Source organism: Amblyomma americanum, chromosome 2 (genome assembly GCF_052857255.1).
Source record: "Amblyomma americanum isolate KBUSLIRL-KWMA chromosome 2, ASM5285725v1, whole genome shotgun sequence".
Taxonomy (NCBI): Eukaryota; Metazoa; Arthropoda; class Arachnida; order Ixodida; family Ixodidae; genus Amblyomma; species Amblyomma americanum.
In genome coordinates, this window is record NC_135498.1 from 1,455,645 (window position 1) to 1,475,913 (window position 20,269).

General features: G+C 47.8%; 1 protein-coding gene and 1 non-coding gene across 7 annotated transcripts in view; both read left to right on the forward strand.

Annotated features, from left to right (window-relative positions):
- Nucleotides 1–20,269, forward strand: part of sog (chordin short gastrulation) — a 362,751-nt gene that overhangs the window by 100,228 nt on the left and 242,254 nt on the right. For 3 of the 6 annotated variants that reach the window (XM_077652790.1, XM_077652792.1, XM_077652793.1), the window contains exon 2: nucleotides 2,455–2,531. The exons of the other annotated variants lie outside the window; for them this stretch is intronic. In XM_077652790.1, the coding sequence (XP_077508916.1) occupies nucleotides 2,455–2,531 (77 nt within the window). The remainder of the gene's footprint in view (nucleotides 1–2,454; nucleotides 2,532–20,269) is intronic. 6 annotated transcript variants of the gene reach the window in all.
- Nucleotides 12,359–12,432, forward strand: TRNAT-GGU (transfer RNA threonine (anticodon GGU)). Its single transcript has one exon. It is a non-coding gene; the product is annotated as a tRNA-Thr (tRNA).

A 20,269-nucleotide genomic window follows, 5' to 3' on the forward strand; every position in this document is an offset into this window, starting at 1 on the left:
CAAAGACGTAATCTAGCCCTTTCTTTCAAAATGCCGTGGGTTCACCGAGTCATCGAAGAATTCGCAGGATTTCGAAACCATTACCATCGCCATCTAAAGGGAAGTGGCGGAAACGGGGGAGGGTCTTAACCTCCCAAGAACATCAACATCATCACTCTTAATTATTAGCTGCAGTTATTCCTATTTTCCCGCACAATAACTGTGCTCGGTTGCTGGGTAATGTATAATATTTAATCAATATTCTGGCAACCTTTAATTTGGTAGCGGTACATCAGACTTCCCCGGGCTCACAAGGGTGCACTGTTAGCATCATCATCATCGCCATCATCTCGAGAGTCAAAGGCATGTGTCGCTGCATGATCTTTGTACTATGCCACACATGAGAGCTGGCGCGTTTACGTGCTGGACAATCCGAATGTGATTAATGTGGACCGGGTTGTGGGCACTCTTTGTAATGCATCATACGCGCATGTGTAGTAATGTGGGATCCATATGGATCTTGAAATGGGGGTGGAAGGGGGGTGGATGGGGGCCTGGTACGACGAGAAATTACATCGTTGTCACATGAGTGGGTATCATGTCATATTACAGCATCGTCACGTGACTAGGTTTGATGGCACATTACATCGCTGTCACGTGACCTGGCATGGCGTCACACTCACATGAAGCAATCACTAATCATACTAATCAGTCTTAGCCTTACCTAATTATATTAATTAGCATTAATTAATTATGTGACGTCATCATCTTCGTCACGTGACTCGTCGACTCGTGACGCCACATGGCTCAGGTTCTTGCGGACATTTTTTTGCGGATATGACCTTGAAAGTGAGCCATCTAATGCTTTCGCATTAATAAAAGAAGCCGCTCGCTTCTACACAGACATAGATACAACGCGGCTCTGTTGGTGTACTACAGTCGCAGCTTGTTAACTGTTTTCGAAGGCAACATACAGAGGACTGAAAAGAGCATTCTCGCTATGCCGGATAGAACTAAATCGAAATATACTGATATGCGTCTGCATAACCGTCGCATTGGAAACTCCATCGGCGACCAGTTGCTTTACATTGGGTAACTATTGTCAAGCCTGAAAATAGTATCGTGAATACCTCCCCCCTCCTCCCAATTTCTGGTAGATGGCGTAGAAGGGCTGTGTTTGTCAATTGCCGGTTCGTGCGTGAATGAGCGAGAGGCTTCCAATATGAACAAGTATACACGAAGCAGTTGCCGAGTATTGACACATATAAAGTGCTCACCGGCGTACTGGTGGTAACCGCATATGGGACACCCCTGCCCGCAGGCCATATACTCTCGGGGGGTTCATCCCAGATTATAAGCTTCTCCTATTGCGTGCACATCAATAGTGTCTGTACACACCTAATTAAATAATACCATCATCATTCTGGCTTTCCTCTCTCACAGGATTCTCAGAATTGTTTTTAACTGAAAAACTTCTTAATCGCCTTTTGTTTTCTTTTTCGTTTGTTTTCTGAGATCAAGCAGCCGACCTCAACCTCATAATTTGAGGTAGAGGTGAGGTTGCGTGAGGTCAGCAGTGGCCTCAGGAAAAGGGAGGTGAGGGCGTCTAAGGAGACCTTAACCTCAACTGATGAGGTTAAGGTTGAGTGAGGTCGGTAAATTCTTTTTGAGGTTGAGCTGAGGTCCAGATTTTTGAGGTCAAATGCCCACCTCTGGTCGTGAGCGTATTCCCTTCACGAGGGAATATGTCTGGGCGTGTTGGTTCACCGTCGCACAGAAAGCACAGCGCGGTAACAACAGTGGACGAGGCGCTTGTCCTGACCTCGCCTCGTTCGTCCTCTCACCGCGCTGTGATTTCTGTTTGCGAGGTAGGGATGACTGTGCGCCGAAGGCCAGTGATAGCAAATTACCTTTCTATACAGGAAGTATAGTTTCACATCATCGTTTCACTGGTAGTCAGTTATGTCACCAAAAGATTCAGCTTATGACAGCTTCATTTCTGTTTATAATTTTTTAAAGAATCCTCGAACCCATCAGGGACTTTGGTCAAAATGCCGCGCTGCACTAAAAACTGATAACGTACGACCACAGTTCTGGGCCTCCAGGAACAGAGTGGCAGCTTTTCTGCGGTCCTCAAAAAGACGCCAGCTAGTCTAACTATGAGGTTGCTGCTAAAACTTAGGCTATCGTCAACGAGCTGCGTGGGCGTCGGCTTAAGCCGACGCGGTAAACACATCTTTGGGTGCGTGACATAATCTTTAGCAGGCGATTTTAATGACTTCTGAGAAGCAGCGCATCACGATCGCCGCTGCTTTTTTCCTCTGGTCTTTTGCAGCATTTCTGCCTCATAATTTGGAGCCTAGAGCAGAGAAAATGGACCGGTATTGATGGTGTAGAGATGATAACAGAAACTTTCAAGGTGTAAAGTATGTCCTATTCTGTATGTTAAATAATACTGCCACCTGGTGGTTTCAGGTGGCGCCCGAAAGACAACGAAGTTGGAGACTCTCCTGCCCTTCTTCGATCTGGGGCTTGCAGAAGAACTGCTCCAGGTAATGCCGTAGAACAATCCGGTTCGTGAAGAATTGGGAGGACGTGTCAGATCGATAGTCCATTTATTGCCGGCTGACGAAAAACGAAAAGGGCCGTGAGGATACAGACCGATTTGGCCAAACGGTGGTGGTGGTACACAGGCTGCAGGGAACCAACCTGGCCGGAATGGTGGTGTCTTGCGTGGCTGGCCGGTGGTCGAAGTGGACTCTTAAGGGTCGGTGCTGGGGAGCAAGGCTCCGGCTACCCTGGCTGACGTGATGCCCACAGGCAAAAGCTCGGTGTCGTTTGTGTGTGCGACATCGAGAGACCAAAATACCCACCCAGCTGCCTCCACCAGAAATATGTCCGGGCAGTGCACAGAAAGGGCAGACACAGAGGCCCGTGTACTGTGCGATGCCAGTGCACGTTAAAAAATCCCAGGTGGTCGAAATTTCCGGAGCCCTTCACTGCGGCTTCCCCCACAGCCTGAGTCGCTTTGGGACGTTACACCCCCATACACCAAACAGAGTCGAGAGGTGTTCTGCGGCAAGGAGAAGCGCAAGACAGTCTCCAGCTTCGTCGTCTTTCGGGCGCCACCTGAAACTAACAGGTGGCAATGCGGCTGAAGTTTTTGTGCAAGTGCCTGTCGGGCTGCGAAGACAGAACTGGGCGAGCGAGACGGCGAAGAGGCACGCAGACGCAGAGTCTGCGTTTGCGTCTTTTTCCTCCTTGCCGTCCGTGTGCTTTCTCCGCATCTATGATTAAAAGTGGCTGCGTACCATATTCCCCGAAACAAGCGTGTGTTTTACCTCTTTGCAAGGATGAAAAAAAAATTATATTTCAAACTGTCGCCTAGTATTTCTTGTAGCATGCATCTCACAAGTATTAGTAAAACATTTATCTGTAATGTCAACAGTTTTTTTTAAGCACAATCTCCATGGCCATGGATTTGTTGCCGGTGCTGGTACCGAAACTTTAGTAGAAAAGCTGTCCGATTCCCTTCATTCCTGTTTCGATAAAGAGTAAGTGTCATTTGGTCTTTTTCCTGATGTTAAATCACGCTAGTCTCTGTGAAAAACTGTCTCGCTATGGGTTTCGTGGTTCTTTTCGATGTGTTTGAGAAACTGTCTGAGTGATCGCAAGTAGTGCTACTTGCATCTGTGCAAAGCTGGATTATTAATTTGCGTGCATCCATCTTATCACCTATCTTATTTAATCTTTTTGTTTAAGGGCTAGAGAAACACCAAATTTCTCGCCTTTCGTTTTTGCCCTGAACGATGCGTATTGATGCTGTAAGCATAGAAAGCAGTTAAGAAGCATGAGCAGGCGTTATCACGAACGCGCATTATATAATTTATTATTGTATTAGTTGCAGCGAGCCGTTTCGGTTTCTGTTCGTGGCTGCCAGGTTTTTGCGTGATGTCATAAGCAGGAAGACGCGCCAGTGACCTTGTGACGTAGGTACACAAAAATGAGTCAAACGGGCATTTTTAGGTCTGTCTTCGCGTGGTTTTAGAAACGCAGCTTCCCACCGCGACAAAAGCGAAAAAAGAAATTGATCGCCTACGCAGCGTCGCTTTCCCATCCACGTCGTGAGATCGGGATTTCACTTCGGAAGACACGCACTCACAGAACGGAAGAGAGTTCTGGCCCGTCGTCACCACGACGGAAACATCGGCTCCCCAGACCCGTCTGTTGAACAGCGCCACAGAGGCGAGCTTATCGAGCGAGCTTATGCTCCACCTGTAGGCTACGCCTTTTCAATTGACGTTAAAAACCTGTTCTTTTCAATACCCCACGATGCCCTGTTTTGCTCCGTCAGGTCTTGTATTGAAGATAGGGGTGTAATAGCTTTTCAGAATGCCTGCGGTATAACGCTGAACAATTTTATGTCTTTACTTGAGTTTTATCTTGGTTCTACCTTTGTATCTTTTAACGATCAGGTCCTTGTTCAGCGCAAAGGAATTTGCATTGGTTCCTGTGTGGCACCTGTACTGGCTGACATCTTCTTGTCCAGCATTGACTGTGATCTGGTGCGCTATTTTGACGATGAGACAACTCTGAAAATATTTAGGTACGTTGATGACTATTTAGTGTCTCTTAAAGATCGACCTGGAGCGACGCACACTGTGATTGTGGAAGAATTTTTGTCGATTTTCAGACGACATGGGAAGGGTCTGACCTTTACTCACGAGTTACCGGAACATGACAAGCTACAGTTTTTAGATATTAACCTGACTTTAACACCAGATCACGTTTGCTGGATGTACTTACCACGTGCACGGAAAGACCTGTTGCCTTTCAGGTCAGTACATTCCAAGACTGTTAAACGGGCTATCGGGACGTATTGCTTACAGGGCGCCTTGTCTAAGTCTTGCGCTCACCTGATGCACGAGAGCCTCAATAATCAGGTAATTAGGATGACGAAGGCTGGTTTTCCTGCTTCAATCATTGTTGCAGTGGCAGAGAAGCTTCTGCGCAAACTGAAAGATAGGACGTGCCGGGATAGTGGCCGTTCTAAGGAAATGAGGCCAGTGGTTCTACCGTATATCCACAGAATTTCCCACAACTTGAAGAACGTGGCGAAACGCTACGGAGTGCCGGTAGTTTTTACCGCCCCATGCAAGTTGGCCTCATTGTGCCCTCAGGTCATGTCCGGGGGGAAGAGGAAAGCGGACTGCGACAAGCGTCATGCCACTCGTTTTGTCAGGTGCCAGACGGGTGTTGTATACCAGATTCCCCTCACCTGTGGCAGGGTATACATCGGTCAGACAGGCCGATGTCTGAATGAGCGCTTAAGGGAACACCAGCGTTCCATGAAATCAGGGACAGGGTCGAATTTACCCCTGCATTGTGGCGCATGCCCGGATGCTACGCGCAATAACCCTTGCCTGCCTTTGCTGACAGATACAAAAGTTTTGAGGAGGAGCCGTGACCAGGTGGCGCGTGAGTTGGCGGAGGCGTTTTGTATCAAACAGAAGGATAAAGATTGCGTAAGTGACCCTTCTATCAAACTGTATCAGAATGAAGACAAGTTTTTGGTTTCCACATGTGTGTGATGTGACAGTTTGAAACTATTATCAGAATGAAACTGTATCAGAATGAAACTATCAGAATGAAGACAAGTTTTTGGTTTCCACATGTGTGTGATGTGACAGTTTGAAACTATTATCAGAATGAAACTGTATCAGAATGAAACTGTATCAGAATGAAGACAAGTTTTTGGTTTCCACATGTGTGTGATGTGACAGTTTGAAGCTATTATCAGAATGAAACTGTATCAGAATGAAACTGTATCAGAATGAAGACAAGTTTTTGGTTTCCACATGTGTTTGATGTGACAGTTTGAAACTATTTAAGGAGTGTCGTGTTGTCAATAAAGTTAGTCGCGAGTCTGCGCCTGTTGTGTTATCTTCTTGTCCTTGTCTTTTTGTGCGCAGTACCCCCCTCCTTGTATTTACTTATCGCCGCCAAGTCTTTTACCGGCGGCAGCCGGGAAGCGAAGCGTTGGCAATCTGCTGCTCCAACTCCCGCTGCTGCATTGCGTCGTATACCTGAGTGCGGTGTGACCTCATAACCGTCGCGCTAAGCTGGGTTCTGCTGACGCAGGAATTCCCCTCTGGCGCCGGGACCCAAGAGTGGATGAGGAGAAAAAAAAAACGGGGAAGCTGCACACGGGAAGGTGGTGCAGCTAATGTCTGAGTTGAGTTTATTAAAACATTTTAGTTTTCACATTACAGGAAAAACTAAGGACCGGGGAGAAAAGGCTTTAACACGGTCCCCTGACACCTCAACAGTGTTCACAGCGATGCCACATGACTGGAAGCAATCGAAATCAAGGCTTAACAGAAAAAAAAAATCTTCCAACAGAACAAAAAATATTATACACGCATACGTTACGCAACAGTCGTAACAATAACTGAAAACACATAAAATTCGTTCAAACGAAAACCAGTTATTATAAGAAGAAAAAGGCAGATTAAAACGCTTTTAATCTCTAGAGACAGAACTAAAGGTATCAATCAAACAGAGTCCATTGAGGTGATACATAATCACTATAGCAAACAAACAGTACACATCAGACCATCCAGAACCAAAACAAAGCATCAGGTAAATTTCCGCTAAAACTGTGTTTTCTTTTAAAGCGTTAGGCATAAGTTGTTTTATACTATGTAGCCTCTAGTGAGTCCGAATACGTGGTAATATGTAATTAATTCTTCTCAAGAATAAGCTCTCGTTTTTTACGAGATATTCGTTTTCAAAACTGCGAGTATTTTGTTTTCTTTGGGCGTGTATGTATATTGCAAGTTTGTGTAAATAGAGCCTATCGAGATAGAAATGTCTATGTTTCTCAAAGAAATGCCTCGTGCTTTTTTTGTAATTTAGGCTTTCTATAGCTCTAATGACTTTCTTTGGCATGATAGTTAATTTTTTAACGTTAGAAAGCGTTGTTGTCCCCCATATCAAAAGATAGTAAATTAAATGTGATTGTATCATTGCATAATATATATTTAAGATATACTTACGGGGGATTAAATTTTTCACCTTCCACAATGCGCCAACTACGTTCGACAACCTTACTTTTAGATGATCCACGTGTTTGTTCTTCCTCAGACACTCTTCGAAGTGCACACCAAGGGAATTTCATAGTTTCTGTTTGCTGAATACATTCACTGCGGAAGTTGAGTTTATATTCCGACTCAATGGGTGTGTTTCTTGTTCTGAAGATGATATATTTGGTTTTCGGCATATTTAGCTGCAAGTCATTACTAATAAGCCAATTTGATAACTGATCCAGCCAAGTATTTGCGGCGGCTTCTAGTTCATTCAATTTTGATCCAGAGAAAAAAAAGCATTGGTATTGTCAGCATACAAGAAAATGTCTTGGGCTAAAAAGGTATTTTCAATATCATTAGCATATAAAGAAACGAGCCACGCATTTCGGCCGTCAGCAATGCTTGTCTCGCTAGGTTTGCGCCTGCAGCAACTGCGGGTTGTGGGTAACGTGAGTGGGTACACGTTGCCCCCAAAGTCATCCGCGCACTGCTTTTGGCCAGTTCGTCGGTTCACCGTGTGGCGCCCTTATTGCTGCCGCTCGTCGCTTTCGATTCGCGCCCTGCTTTTAAAGACGAGGCAAAGAGAAATTGGAAAGGTCCAGAATTTAGCTGGTTCGTTTGGGGCAGGGATTTGCAGCAGAGGTGCCGTGAGCTTGAAAGAAAGACTGAATTGGGAGCACTTGGAAAACCGTCGAATATTGAAACTCTCTCGTGCAGTTTACCATTTTATGCTGGTATTTAGAAGGCAAAATATGAGCCTCACTATGTCTCAGACGCCGTAGATCATAGGTTCAAGGTACGGGAGATCGCATGCAAACCTGATGTACTTCGATTTTCCTTTATTCCAAGAACAATCTGCGACTGGAACAAATTGCCTTCAACCACTGCTTGCAACATGCCTAATGATGTTTTCTTGTCTATGTTACCATCACCAATTTGAAAATTTTCAGTGACGTGTGGTTTTGTGACTGCTGTGTTTGTTTTTTGTTTTTTCTTCCATTGCGTTGATTCTTGATTTTCTATTGATGAGTTATCCGGCTAACACTTCTTAATCTCTTGCCCTTTTGTATATCCTATCCCACTGTAATGTCTGTTGGCGCTGGGGGTAAATAAATAAATAAATAAAAACCGACAGTGTTAATGGTCTCGTGTAGCAGAAAAGCCGATGTTCTCGTCGGTCGTGAGCGAAAAACCTCGATGGGATCTAAGGATTATTACAATTGAGCTGAAAAGAAAAATCGGGCTTTGGGTGGGAATCAAACCCAGGGCCTTCGGACTTCCAGGTGGGCGCCGTAGGCAGCGAAGGCTCGTTGAATAAAGCGGCGTATAGGTGGATCTGGAGAATGTGTCGCGGTCTCTGACTTAGTGCAGTGTCTTAGAGGCACGTACTGATGCGTACTTGATGCCAGTTAGGAATTGGGTGATTGAGTAGGGACCCGATAACTCTATCCCGCAATACTCTTGAAGGCGGAGCTCAAGCGTCTCCCAAGTTTTCCTTTTCAGGCTGTTGTCCTCGGAGTGCGTGAAAACTGCGATTTTCGCCGCTTTCTCACTAATGCTATCGCCCTTTCTTCCAAGGTCAATTGTTTCGGGCTTCGGTCGATTCGCCCGAATGCTTCGGTTTATTGTCGGTGTAACACCCTGGCAACGTCGACTCATTTCATTTTTAATTTTTCTCTTCTTCATGTTTTTGTATTTTACAAAAAAAAAAGTATTCCTCACTTACGGAATTCGTAGCATGGACCTCTGCCTTCGCCGTTATTCGCGTTGTCTCGAATTGTTCGTCATTTTGACTGCGTACGAAGACAGCGCGGCGACAACCCGCTGCCTGTGCGCGGATCATTTCATTTAACAGCCTCGTTTTCATTTCGCCTGTTTCGCTTTCTCCCTCAAAATATGGGGCTGATACATAGCTGCCCCTTCTCTGCGCCTTCCATTCGTGGAAATATCTGAACGCGACGAAGAAAAAAATAGCGGCGAATATATTTTTGTGCATGATCCCGAAAAAGCATTGGAGCTGACCCCCAATGCTAAATGCGCTCGAATAAAGAAGAAGTGGCCGCCATGTAGAAGGCGGGCACCTTAATAAAGTGACGCGAAAGCATCGCTGCCGGAGACCGGGTCGACGGCATGAAAAGGGGGCTTCCATGGGAACGGGCCCCGATGCCTCTTCTCCTTCCACGCCTGAAAAGAATGCAAAGTCCGGCAGTCGCTCGTGCGTGACACGCTGCTTTTCCGTGTCTGTCGATTCCTCCTCCTCCTTTGCGTCTTCTATTCTGACGCATCCGTACTTTGGAAATCGGTGACTCAGTTTGCCGCTTACTGGAAACTCTCCGCGTAGTGTGCCAACAGCTGGGAAAACTTTTTCGGTGCAAAGAGAGACTACTTGAAAGGCAGAGAAATCGTCGAGATGTGATTTCAGACTTTTTTAATGAGGGCAACAGCTCAGCTACATTTTCCGAGTCGCCTTTCTTGAGTGTGTGAGCGAGCGATCAGCTGATCCCGGGATTGCAGAGCGGCATCGGCAGTTACTGGCTTCTGCCTTACTGAACGTAATTGAAAGGGAGGGTGCGCGCAGCAGTGGCGAAGAACGGATGCGAACGAAGCACAAGTTGGACGTAGTACCACAAGCGCACACCGTACTAGCTCCGACGAAAGCGCAGCTGAGTCGGCGAGCAACGCCGCCAAGTGCATGCATTGGGCTTCTCCCTCTTGTTCGCATTTTTCCCGCTGATTGGACGAGCACGTTCGGATGGCCTTTCTGCTGTTCTTGTTGGTTTGATTCGAGCCAGTCTTGTTGAGTCCTTGGAATCCGCAGGGAGGGCGTAACTCATGCGGGCTCCGGAGGGAAAAAGAGCCGACAACAGCGAACGAAAGAGGTGCCCTCTTTACGCTCGTGCAATCTCCATTTGCGCATGCGCAAGTGCACTCTTGCTGCGCATCTAGTGCGTTTCCTTTTTGCTTAAGCAGGTAACCGGATTCTCTCCGGTTCCAACTGAATCTCTCGATTCGTCTTCGCATTCTCTTTTCTTTGGTGTCTGAGCAGCGGAAGAATGGTAACGCGCTGAACTGTGTTCTTTCTTCTGCATGTGATTGGCTGCTGATACCGAAGGGCCTTAACTGAGGAATGCGTTTTAAATTTCGAGACGCTGTGAACCGTGCGGAAGTGTGGGGCGCTCCAAGCGGAATGTGGCGTCGCCAAAGCGGCATTCCAATGGGAGGGCACGGTGCAGCATTTGGAGGCCATTCCGGAGAAACGCATGATGCAGCGACTTCCCTGAGCATGCTTACAGCACCCACGCGTTTTGTGTTTATTGGGAAGCGTCCCACTCTGCCATCCTTTTCTCGCGCAGCGTTCTTGTCCGTGCACTCCAGTATGGCGGCCTTATGGAGGACATGTGTGGCCGGCCTGGGTAGAGTCGCGCCGCTTTAAAGATTCCGCGATAAACTGGCCCATTCACACCTGCTGCTTTATGTAAACAGAAATCAAACTAATGTCCCCAACGCACAAGTATACTCAAGAAATATAAAGTCCTTCTGGAGAATTGAAAAACTGATTATAGAGGATTTTATTCGGTGTAATAACATTTGCTTACTGAACACTGGTAAACCTATATACCGCTCCCCGATCTCGTGAAAAATGACCTGTATATATATATATATATATATATATATATATATATATATATATATATATATATATATATATATATATATACATATATATATATATATATATATATATATATATATATATATATATATATATATATATATATATATATATATATATATATAGTTCACCCTCTGTGTTTACCGATTTTAAATTGGATGTCGTCGACAACCCATATTGGAGCGATCACCTTCCTGTACTTATTGACCTAACACCTGCACGAGAAGTCATGCCAACAAAACTACGACTTTGGAAGCTGCATTTAGTCGACTGGGGCACTGTTTAGAGAAAAGGGCCAGCCTAGATCAAATAGTTTCGGATAACTGCATTGTATCCGCTGCGCGCCTAGCCTAATCATCTGGATTAGAAAAACAAAGTCACAATGTTCGGTATACAAAATAATAGAAAGAAGCAAAAAGAAACAAAATAAAGCCTGGGGAATTTTTCGTCGATACCCAACACAAGAGAATTTCATAAATTTTAAAAAGACGAGCGCAAGAGCCCGATATATGCATCGCAGTGCCGAGCAAACTTCGCGGCAAAAATGCGCGTCGTCCATTAACAGCTCAACACCTTAAAAACAAATTTGGGAGAATTTTCGAAAGCTGAATGGCAGCTAAACCTAATTCACACTGCCCCTTCTGACAGCCCCTGAGAAACTCCCCATTTCAGAAACTCCCTGTTGAAGAAACTCTGTTTGAGAAATTCCCTGTTGGAGAAACTCCTTGTTAGAGCCTGGTACAGGTATAAAGGAACAAGTGGATGACTTGGGTGAATATTTTTTTTTTTGCAGTTTCCACTTCATCGCACTGCACAGGATCATTTATAGAACACAAAAATACAGCTGAAAAAAAGGGCTGCCGAGAAGGGGTAGTACAAACGAACCTTATAATATTTTAATTACTGTTCACGAAATCCGTACAGTATTGCCCACTGGTAAGCTGACTGCACCTGGCTCTGACGAAATACGTTATCAAATGCTAGCCCACCTCTTAGAAGCTGCGATACAGGCACTTTTAATATTTTGAACGAAGTTTGTATGTGGGGGAAAATACCCAAAGCCTGGAAGAAAGCTATTATTGTTCCATTTAAAAAAAGAATGGCTGTGGTTTAGCTCCGGTTAAACCTGGGGTGACGCGGTAGCTACATATGAATTCACTCTCTCCCCCCCCACTCCCCTACCCCCCCCCCCCCCCCCCACTCGGTTTTGCCTGCGCGCCGCGCAGCCGGCAACTGCTCCGCACCACGTGACCAACTACGTGACCAGCCACGGAGCCGCCACGGAGCTCAGGGGCGGCCACACAGCTCAAGGGGTGCCAAGGTGAAGGCTCAAAATGCTATATATATATAGCGTAATGTAGCAATCGCTACAAAACCGGAAAACCTCCTACCCCTCCTAGTAGTTATAGGCTTATAGCCCTAATCAGCACTCTTGCGAAATCACTTGAAAGTGTCCTGAACATGAGAGTAACTTTTGTCCTTCAATCCCGTGAACTCATCGACATCCATCAATGTGGTTTCAAAAAGTCATGTTCTGCAACCAACCATCTGGTTCGTCTTGAAAAACAACCATCTGTTCGTCTTATGGTAGGGCTCTCTCCCTACCATAAGCTTGCCGTCCCGGTTAGCTCAGTTGGTAGAGCGACTGCTCCGGTGTAGCGGTGGTCCCGGGTTCGAGCCCCGGACCAGGACGAATTTTTCTTAAATTGCGAAGTGTCTGAGAAAGCTGTATAGCTTTCCTTTGTAGCTGTTTGGCAGCGCTTGGGTTGATGTCAATGAGTAATTACTCCCTTATTACAAATTCTACTCAACCTTGGGGGGGATTCCCCTAAAAACATTTGAACAGTCCGAGAAGCTTTTGTACTCAAACAGCACTCTCTTGCTCTCTTTTTCGACTTATATAGAGAAGGCATATGACACAACATGGAGGTTCGGGATTCTTCAAGACCATGTTGTGCTTGGCATCTGTGGCAGGATGTTGCAATGCCCAAAAGACTTCTTTTCTAACCGTTCATTCCATGAAGGCCTATGTTCAATCCTTTCGAGGAATTTCGTTGATGTCAATGGGGTTTCTCAGGGGTGTATTTTAAGCACACAGCTCTTTGTTTAAAGATGAATTCTATTAGCAAACTAATTCCAAGGTCCATTATGTAATGTAGATGATCTGCAGATAGCTCGCACGTCGTGCAGCATATCAACATGCGAAAGACAAATACAGCTAACAATAAACAAACTGCCAACTTGGGCAGACAGGAATTGTTTCCGGTTTTCTGCTCAGAAAAAAAGGGGCCATTCTTTTCTCACTCAAACGAGGCTTACAGACAGACCTCGCACTAAACCTGAATGAAACTGAATTAGAAGTAAAAAATGAACATAAATTTCTTGGCATAACTTACGAAAAAACACTCACTTTCCTACCTCGTATAAACGCACTGAAAAAGAAGGCTTCCTGATCTCTCACCATACTTAATGTCCTTTCACGCAAACATTGGGGTTCTGATAGGGCATGCCTTTTGCAGATTTATCGCTCCTGTTTAGACTACGGTTGCATAATGTGTGGTACAGCAAGGCCGTCATATTTAAAGCGACTGGACCCTAGTGCACAGTTTAAGTATGCGTCTTTCAACTTGTGCATACAGAACGCCATCCATAAATAGTCTGTAGGCAGAAACCAGAGAGCCCCCACTTGCGGACAGAAGAGCAGTGCTCACATGCTCATGCATTCAAAAAATCCGTTCATACGCATTTGTCCGTAAAATTCCGAGACTGAGTTCATTAAAAAAAATGCGTTTAACATTGAAACCATTTGTGTAGCACCCCTTCGAAGTAGTCTCCCTTGAAGTCTATACACAGCTTCCAACGCTTCTTGAGATCTTGTAAACAGTTGGGAAAACGCTTCTTTTGGCAGGTCTGTCAGCTCCTTTGTCGTGGCATCTTGAATGGCCTCCACGCTCCTCATCCAGCGACCTTTTATGGCTCCCTTCACACGAGGGAACAGGAAAAAATAGCAGGGAGAGAGGTCAGGCGAGAATGGCGCATGGGGAAGTACGGTGATGCTGTGCTTGGCGAGAAATTTTGTCACGCTGGGAGCAGTGTGCGGCCTTGCGTTATAGTGGAGAAGGCTCCATAGTCCAGATGCCGATAAGTCATGCCGACGGCATCGCAGTGCATCGCGCATGTGTTGGAGCACGCGGATATAAAACTCCTGATTCACCGTCTGCCCTTGTGGGACGAACTCGTGGTGTATGAGACCTCTGGCATCGGAAAAAAAACTATCAACATCGTCTTTGTTTCGGTCTTCTGTCGCCTCACCTTTCTCGACGCCGGAGAGCTTGTGAACCGCCATTCGGCGCTCTGCCTCTTTTTTTGAGGATAGTATTGAAAATACCATGTTCCGTCTTCAGCAGTGATGCTGTCGACGAATGCAGCATCCTTGTCTGCCTCGGAAAACAAATCAGCGCTCACTGAAGCCCTCGTATCCACCTGGTCCTGTGTGAAGGAGTGCGGCACAAGTCTGGCATTCAGCTTTCGTTTCCCCAACTTCTGACGCAAAATTTGGTGGCATGTTGGCTTACTAATGTCGAGAGCATCTGATAGCTTGCGGACTGTAATGGTGCGGTTTCGCTGTACGATTTCTCTGATCCGAGCCACGTTGTTTTCATTCCGTGAGGTTGAAGGGCGCCTCTGCCTTGTGTCGTCTTCCACTGACGTTCTCCACGAAACGAACCTCTTGTGCCACTCGAAAAGTCGCGCTCGCGATAATGACCCGTTGCCGTAAGCGTCACGAAGGAGCTCATGCGTCTGTGTGGTTGTGTTGCCAAGCTTCACGCAGAATTTTATGTTTACACGCTGTTCAAGGTGGACGTCCATCTCTCCACATTCACTCACAGTAGATTGTGCAGACGACCAGTGACAACTGTATTTTTTTTTACATGTTGTGCCAAGTAGCGGCTGCCACAGCAACTAACATAAATAGATCCGGTTAGCACGAAAAAGATGGCGCTACACGTAAGTACCAACATTTGTTTTGGGGAACCATTTCTAGAGAATAAAATAAATCAGTCTCGAAACTTGACGGACAAAGGTTGTCTCTGGCACCCAGTAGTTATAAAGTGCTCATCTCGAACACTTTACCAACAAGCCCCAAGCAATGAGAGCACTGCTTCTCCGCTTTGAAGAGAAATGGCAAGGATTGCACGAATTGACGCATTGCCTAATATTGGCCGGAAATCTGATCTTCTCTCGCCTTGGTACTGCCTGTTTTGTGTATGGGACTTCACATGAACACCACTTCAGTAAAAAGAAACGCCACATGAACATATATTACAAGAATGTTTAGCACTGAACGAAAGTACAAGGAATACACTGCATCTTCTATGGTCGGATCAAAATCAGCCACTACGTTGGAAGTGCAGTAATGCAAAACAAATGGGAGAAGACAGTAATGCTGCCACAGCGTGCGTCCATTTTCACGGCCTACTCTTACGCAGTCTCTGGGGCTGTAGAAAAAATAATACATGACAATATTTTGAGCAGTATAATTTCCACCGGTTCTTTAAGCATTCTCGGTGCACTTCACCCTGTGAATGCAGTTATGCCAATAATCGGTGATATCATATACAACATAACAAAAGACACAACAAAGGACCAAGAGATAACATTTTGCTGGGTTCTGAGCGACTTCGGAATCAGTGGAAATAAGAAAGCAGGTGTATGTGCTGCACAAGCACGGCACGAAGAAATCAAGAATGTAAGCGTCCCCTAAAGAGATGAAATAAAGCTGGCACGATGTAAGCTGAACGATAAATGGCAATCTAAATGGAATACTGAAGTAAATAGTAAGCTACACGAAACCCTTCATAGGAGAATGGAAGTCATGCTCAAAGCAAGAACGTTTCACTGAAGTCATTTCATGTCAGAGCGTAACGGACGGAAGGACAGACGGAGCATGAGCCATTAAGGGGACACTGAGGAGAAATTGAAGTTGGCTTGCATCGTTAGAATACCAGCTCCTGATCACAAAAACAACACTCTTACTGAAAACAAAGCTCTTGTAAGGTAGAAAATTGCAAGAACCAAAATGCAGGTATCGCCGCAAGAGGCCAATCTCGCAAGTACAAGCGTGATTACGTCATAGGACAAGAGACGCCACCTTGGAGGAATTTTCCTTCCTACATGGAATCCACTAATCTCTGAGGCTGACAAAAGAAGGTTACGCGGTTCAGTATGGAAGTAAGTTTTGTTTTGAAACCGAGAGTGCACTTTTATCACACAGGGAAGAGAGACGAAAGACAACCTGAATGTTGGAAGCAAAGAAAACCGATGCTTGATGGCGCCACAGGCGGCCAGGAGAGTTTCAGTTTGTTATGGCGCTTCGCGTCTATGAGCTTTGCGTGCCCCGTAGTTTTGTTTTTAACGCGCCTCGATTTACAAGCGACGAACAGTAGAGGAACTGCAAGTGCCGCTTCAAGTGCTAGTTAACCTTTGAAGGAGCCTGTTAAGGCTGGTCAGATGATCGCCACGGTCGATGAAAAACTATGATGGCACGATGGTCGGTGATCGTACAAAGCAGTCAGCAGTATAAAGAGCACTTGTGTCTTCGTACGCTTGCCCGGCGAAACGTTCCCGGCTGTGCAAGTCAACAGCGAACTACTTAACGGAAATAGCTTATTAGGGAAGGGAGACAAGATACAAGGCAGTTAAGAAAAAAAAGTTGATGGCCTAGCTCTGTTAGTCCAGGATATGCGAAAGCGCGGAGACTTCTGCATCGGAAGAGTGCATTTACTAGATGTGCATTTATTCACGGTCGATGCTTGAGCCGCCGTGGCGGAATGGTAGCGTCTCTGCCTCAAACGCCGAAGGCCCTGGTTCAGTTCCAACCCTCGGCGCAGATTTTTTTTTTTTTTCAGTGAGTGTGCGGGGGGTATCAGTGGCTCCTATAGCCGCCACCAGAGAATACGTTGGTTAGCGGTTTAGCGCAAGCTCTGTTGAATGCGCGGTTATACTGCGATGTAACGCGCGCGCGTGTGCGCGCGCGGCACGGCGACGTCACGTCGGAAAAACGCGACCATCTACACTCCAGCGGCGCCTGACCGCCGGCGTTTTCGACGGTTTCCAGTGCGTTCCGACGGCTCCCGGCGCCGAATGCAGCAGGCTGCTTTTTGCGCGGGCCGCGCCGGCCGACCGGACCGGTTCCTCCTTTCGTTGAGGCACGGCCGGCCTGGAGGATGGGCCGCGCTGTTTTGCGAATCCACGACAGAGGGCGTGTCGGACGTTCTGCGCATGCGCTTCTCCAGACGCAGCGGCTGCGTCGCGTCGGAGCAGTCGGACTGTAGGCAGGCTAAATTTGCGCCTGGCGCGGCGTTGCTGACTTGACCTGGCCGACCGCCACCGACGCTCGCCCGCGCGCCGAGGACGTCGTAGTATAAGGCGCGTTTATACTCCGGCGTAGCGCGCACGCGCGCACTGCACGGCGACGTCACGTTGGCCAAAGCGAGACCCTCTATACTCCAACTGCGCTTGACCGCTGACACGTTCGGTGGCTTCGGCGCACTGTGACCGCACTGGCGGAGACTTGGAGCACGTCTCTATTTCGCGCCGAGTGCGCCAGCCGCCGGCGGCCTGGCCAGACCGGCTCGACTCCGCGGCGAGGCACGCGCTGTGACCTCATGTGCCTCCTCGGAGCACCGCCACGGCGAAATCGCAAGTTCGCGGCCTGTAAAGCTGTCGCTTTAAAAGAGATTTGGAACCTGCAGAGACCGTGACTCCACTCTCCCCCAACTCGTTTGTTTGCGGCTCCATTCAATAGCTTCGGCAGTTGGGTGGAGCTGTTCTCTTCGAGCTCTCGGCTAATTTAATCCATTCACAGTACACATCTGAAAATACATGCAGGTGGGCGAGAGAAGCCGATCCAGTGGTCCCCGTACCTCCGGAAACACGCGGAACCCGTTGAAGCGTCGTGCATCGGCTTTACTTTCAAGCCGCCAACTTTAAACGCGAGCGCCCTTGAGCACTGTGGGGCTGAATGGGGAGATAAGTACGTTCTCCCCACTCAATCGCGGCTGACACGGTTCAAAGCCTCCCGGACCCCACCCCGTGATCGCGTACGCTACCGAGCGCACGCCGACCACGGCGGGCCTTGCTCTGAGGGAACAAAGGAACGACACATTGGCTGACACAAACAGGCATTTATTGCTACAGCAACAATACCGCAAGCTAGCAACAAGGTACGCTAATGAATCAAGGTCATCCGACTCACCAGCAAGGTTCCGAACGAATGTTCGCCCGCGCTAGGGCAAGGGATATATACTCTGAAGGCCGGTCGGGACGATATACGGGAGCGGGTCTCCCCGTTGCTTCCTCGCCCCGTCGGCGAAGTGCGGAGCCGCGAGCGACACGTCCGCTCGGGCCGACGATCCCAGCCGAAGAGCCCCATCTCCCGCGCGCGGGCTTCAGCAGTCTCCCGCGCCGCGACGCTGGCGCTCTCCCTTGCCAGTTAATGTAACTGGAAAAGGAATGCGTTCATCCTCGGGGTGAGACTGCTGCTGCATGGTGCCTCGCGGGAAAGCAAACAGGGGGCTGCAGAGCAGGTCCCCACAGCACCCATCCGTCTTTTGTGGAAAAAAAATAAACAGCCTGGCCCTTGCAACCGTGAGAAACCTCCTTGACGCCGCCTGCTGCACCGTGCAACAGCGCCTTTCAAGGAATCACAATCCATTTACCCCAAAAGCCTCGGCCAGCCTCCGATGGGCGCGACGTGCCGACCGTGTCCTCGCCCCTCGCGACTCCCCGCACTGGGGTTAATATATTTGATTAGCAACGGCTGCTCACTGGGGAAGGGGGAAACGACCCGCCGGCGCCTAACCTAGACTAGGGCCGGTCTTGACGCGAGCGCGCGCTCCCCTCGAGACCGGCCTTGCCTAGACGTGCTCCCTCAAAAGCATCGCACGCTCTGTGGGGCTTGAGGTCGCTGAAATGCAGGCCGGAGTTTTTGCGTGAACTTCGCTGACGGGTTCAGGAACGGGATCCATCGTAAGACGCCGGTGCAAACGTAAACGAAGCGACGGTAGCGACCCCCGATAGATGCCTTCAACGAGCGGCCGGGGTAGCTTTCGTTTCTGCTGCTGCTAGACCGCACCGCTATCTTCCAGAAATCATGGAGTCTGCGTTTACGTCATGTTTCACGTCACTCCGTCCTGTGACGTCATAAGAGTCGCCGTGACGTCATAATAGTGCGCCGAGTTTGAATGCGAGGGCGGGAAAAGCTTTTTCAACTTCGAATCCAAATTTCTTTGAAATAAATGCATCTTTCGCTCCCGTACAAGCGGCAACAAAGCCATGAAATGCCGAACTGTCAGATTTTGCTAACAAAAAAATTAATAGAGTTCTCCTCACTGTAATTTTAAAGGCTTTCGCCTTAAAATAATTGTTGCCGCGACTTGGTTTCGAATCCACAGCGGCGCGAATAGATCCGCTTCGCTGGTCACTGCACGAGAACATTGTGCTATCGCCGCAGCTGTCACGCCTAGTGTAAAACCGCAACACCTCTGGCGATGTGCATTGCACGCCTTCTTCTTCAACTTCCAACTGTGCGCAAGACACGAAAGGAAAGGAAACACGCTTTCAATCGAGTTTTGTGGGACGTGGCTTTGGTGTTCATTTGCAAAAACCTGTTTTCCCACAATGCTTCGCGGTTAGCAATGCTAAACCTCCAGCATTTTTCTTCTTTTTTTTTTACGCGCATAGGCATCACGCAGCACCCGGGCGAATTCTGGATTTCGCCTGCACCGCGAAGAGTAAGCCGCGCCCGGAGATTCGAACGGATGTCCTCCGGCCCAGAAGCCTAACCTTGCGACCACTGAGTTCAATTCAAATCTGTTCTGTTTATTTGCCAGAACGTTGCAATGACTTCCAATTTCAGATACTGCATCTAGCACGGGACATTTTTGCTCACGCATCACATTGCGACGCTCTGCTGCCGCTGCTCGCGCGGCTCCTGTGCACGCGCGGCGCCGTCAGGGAAACCTCTTCCGCGTGGTGGTTTCGAATCTGGTTCGTTTAGTGGTGCGCGATTTCGGTCATATAAACTTCTTTTTTTTTGGGGGGGGGGGGGGGGGGCTTTTTGGTTACATCTTCTCCTCCTTGGGTAGATAACATACGAGAGGCCTTTACGGTTTTCTCGAGAGCCGTCTGCCAATGGCGTAATTGACGGCCATCTCAAGGGCAGTGCATCCAGTAGAAGACAGTGCCGTTCGTCATGTCGGATTGCTCAGCGGGTTGGTGCAGGAACGATCAGTGCGTGAGCAGTGTAGCCGGGACGACGAACCACTAGTAGTCAATAAATTCGCAAAGAAAAAGCTGATGACTAAAGAAAGTGTGGTATGGCTCCTCCAGCCCATTCACGCAAAATGGACGACGCCAGGGAAGCTGCCGCAGCGCGGCGGCAGTTGAGGCGCACCGTGGGAATTTCGTGCTAAGTGGCTCGGAGGCGAATTAAGGTGTCCCCTGTTTATCCAGTTTGGAAGGTGCG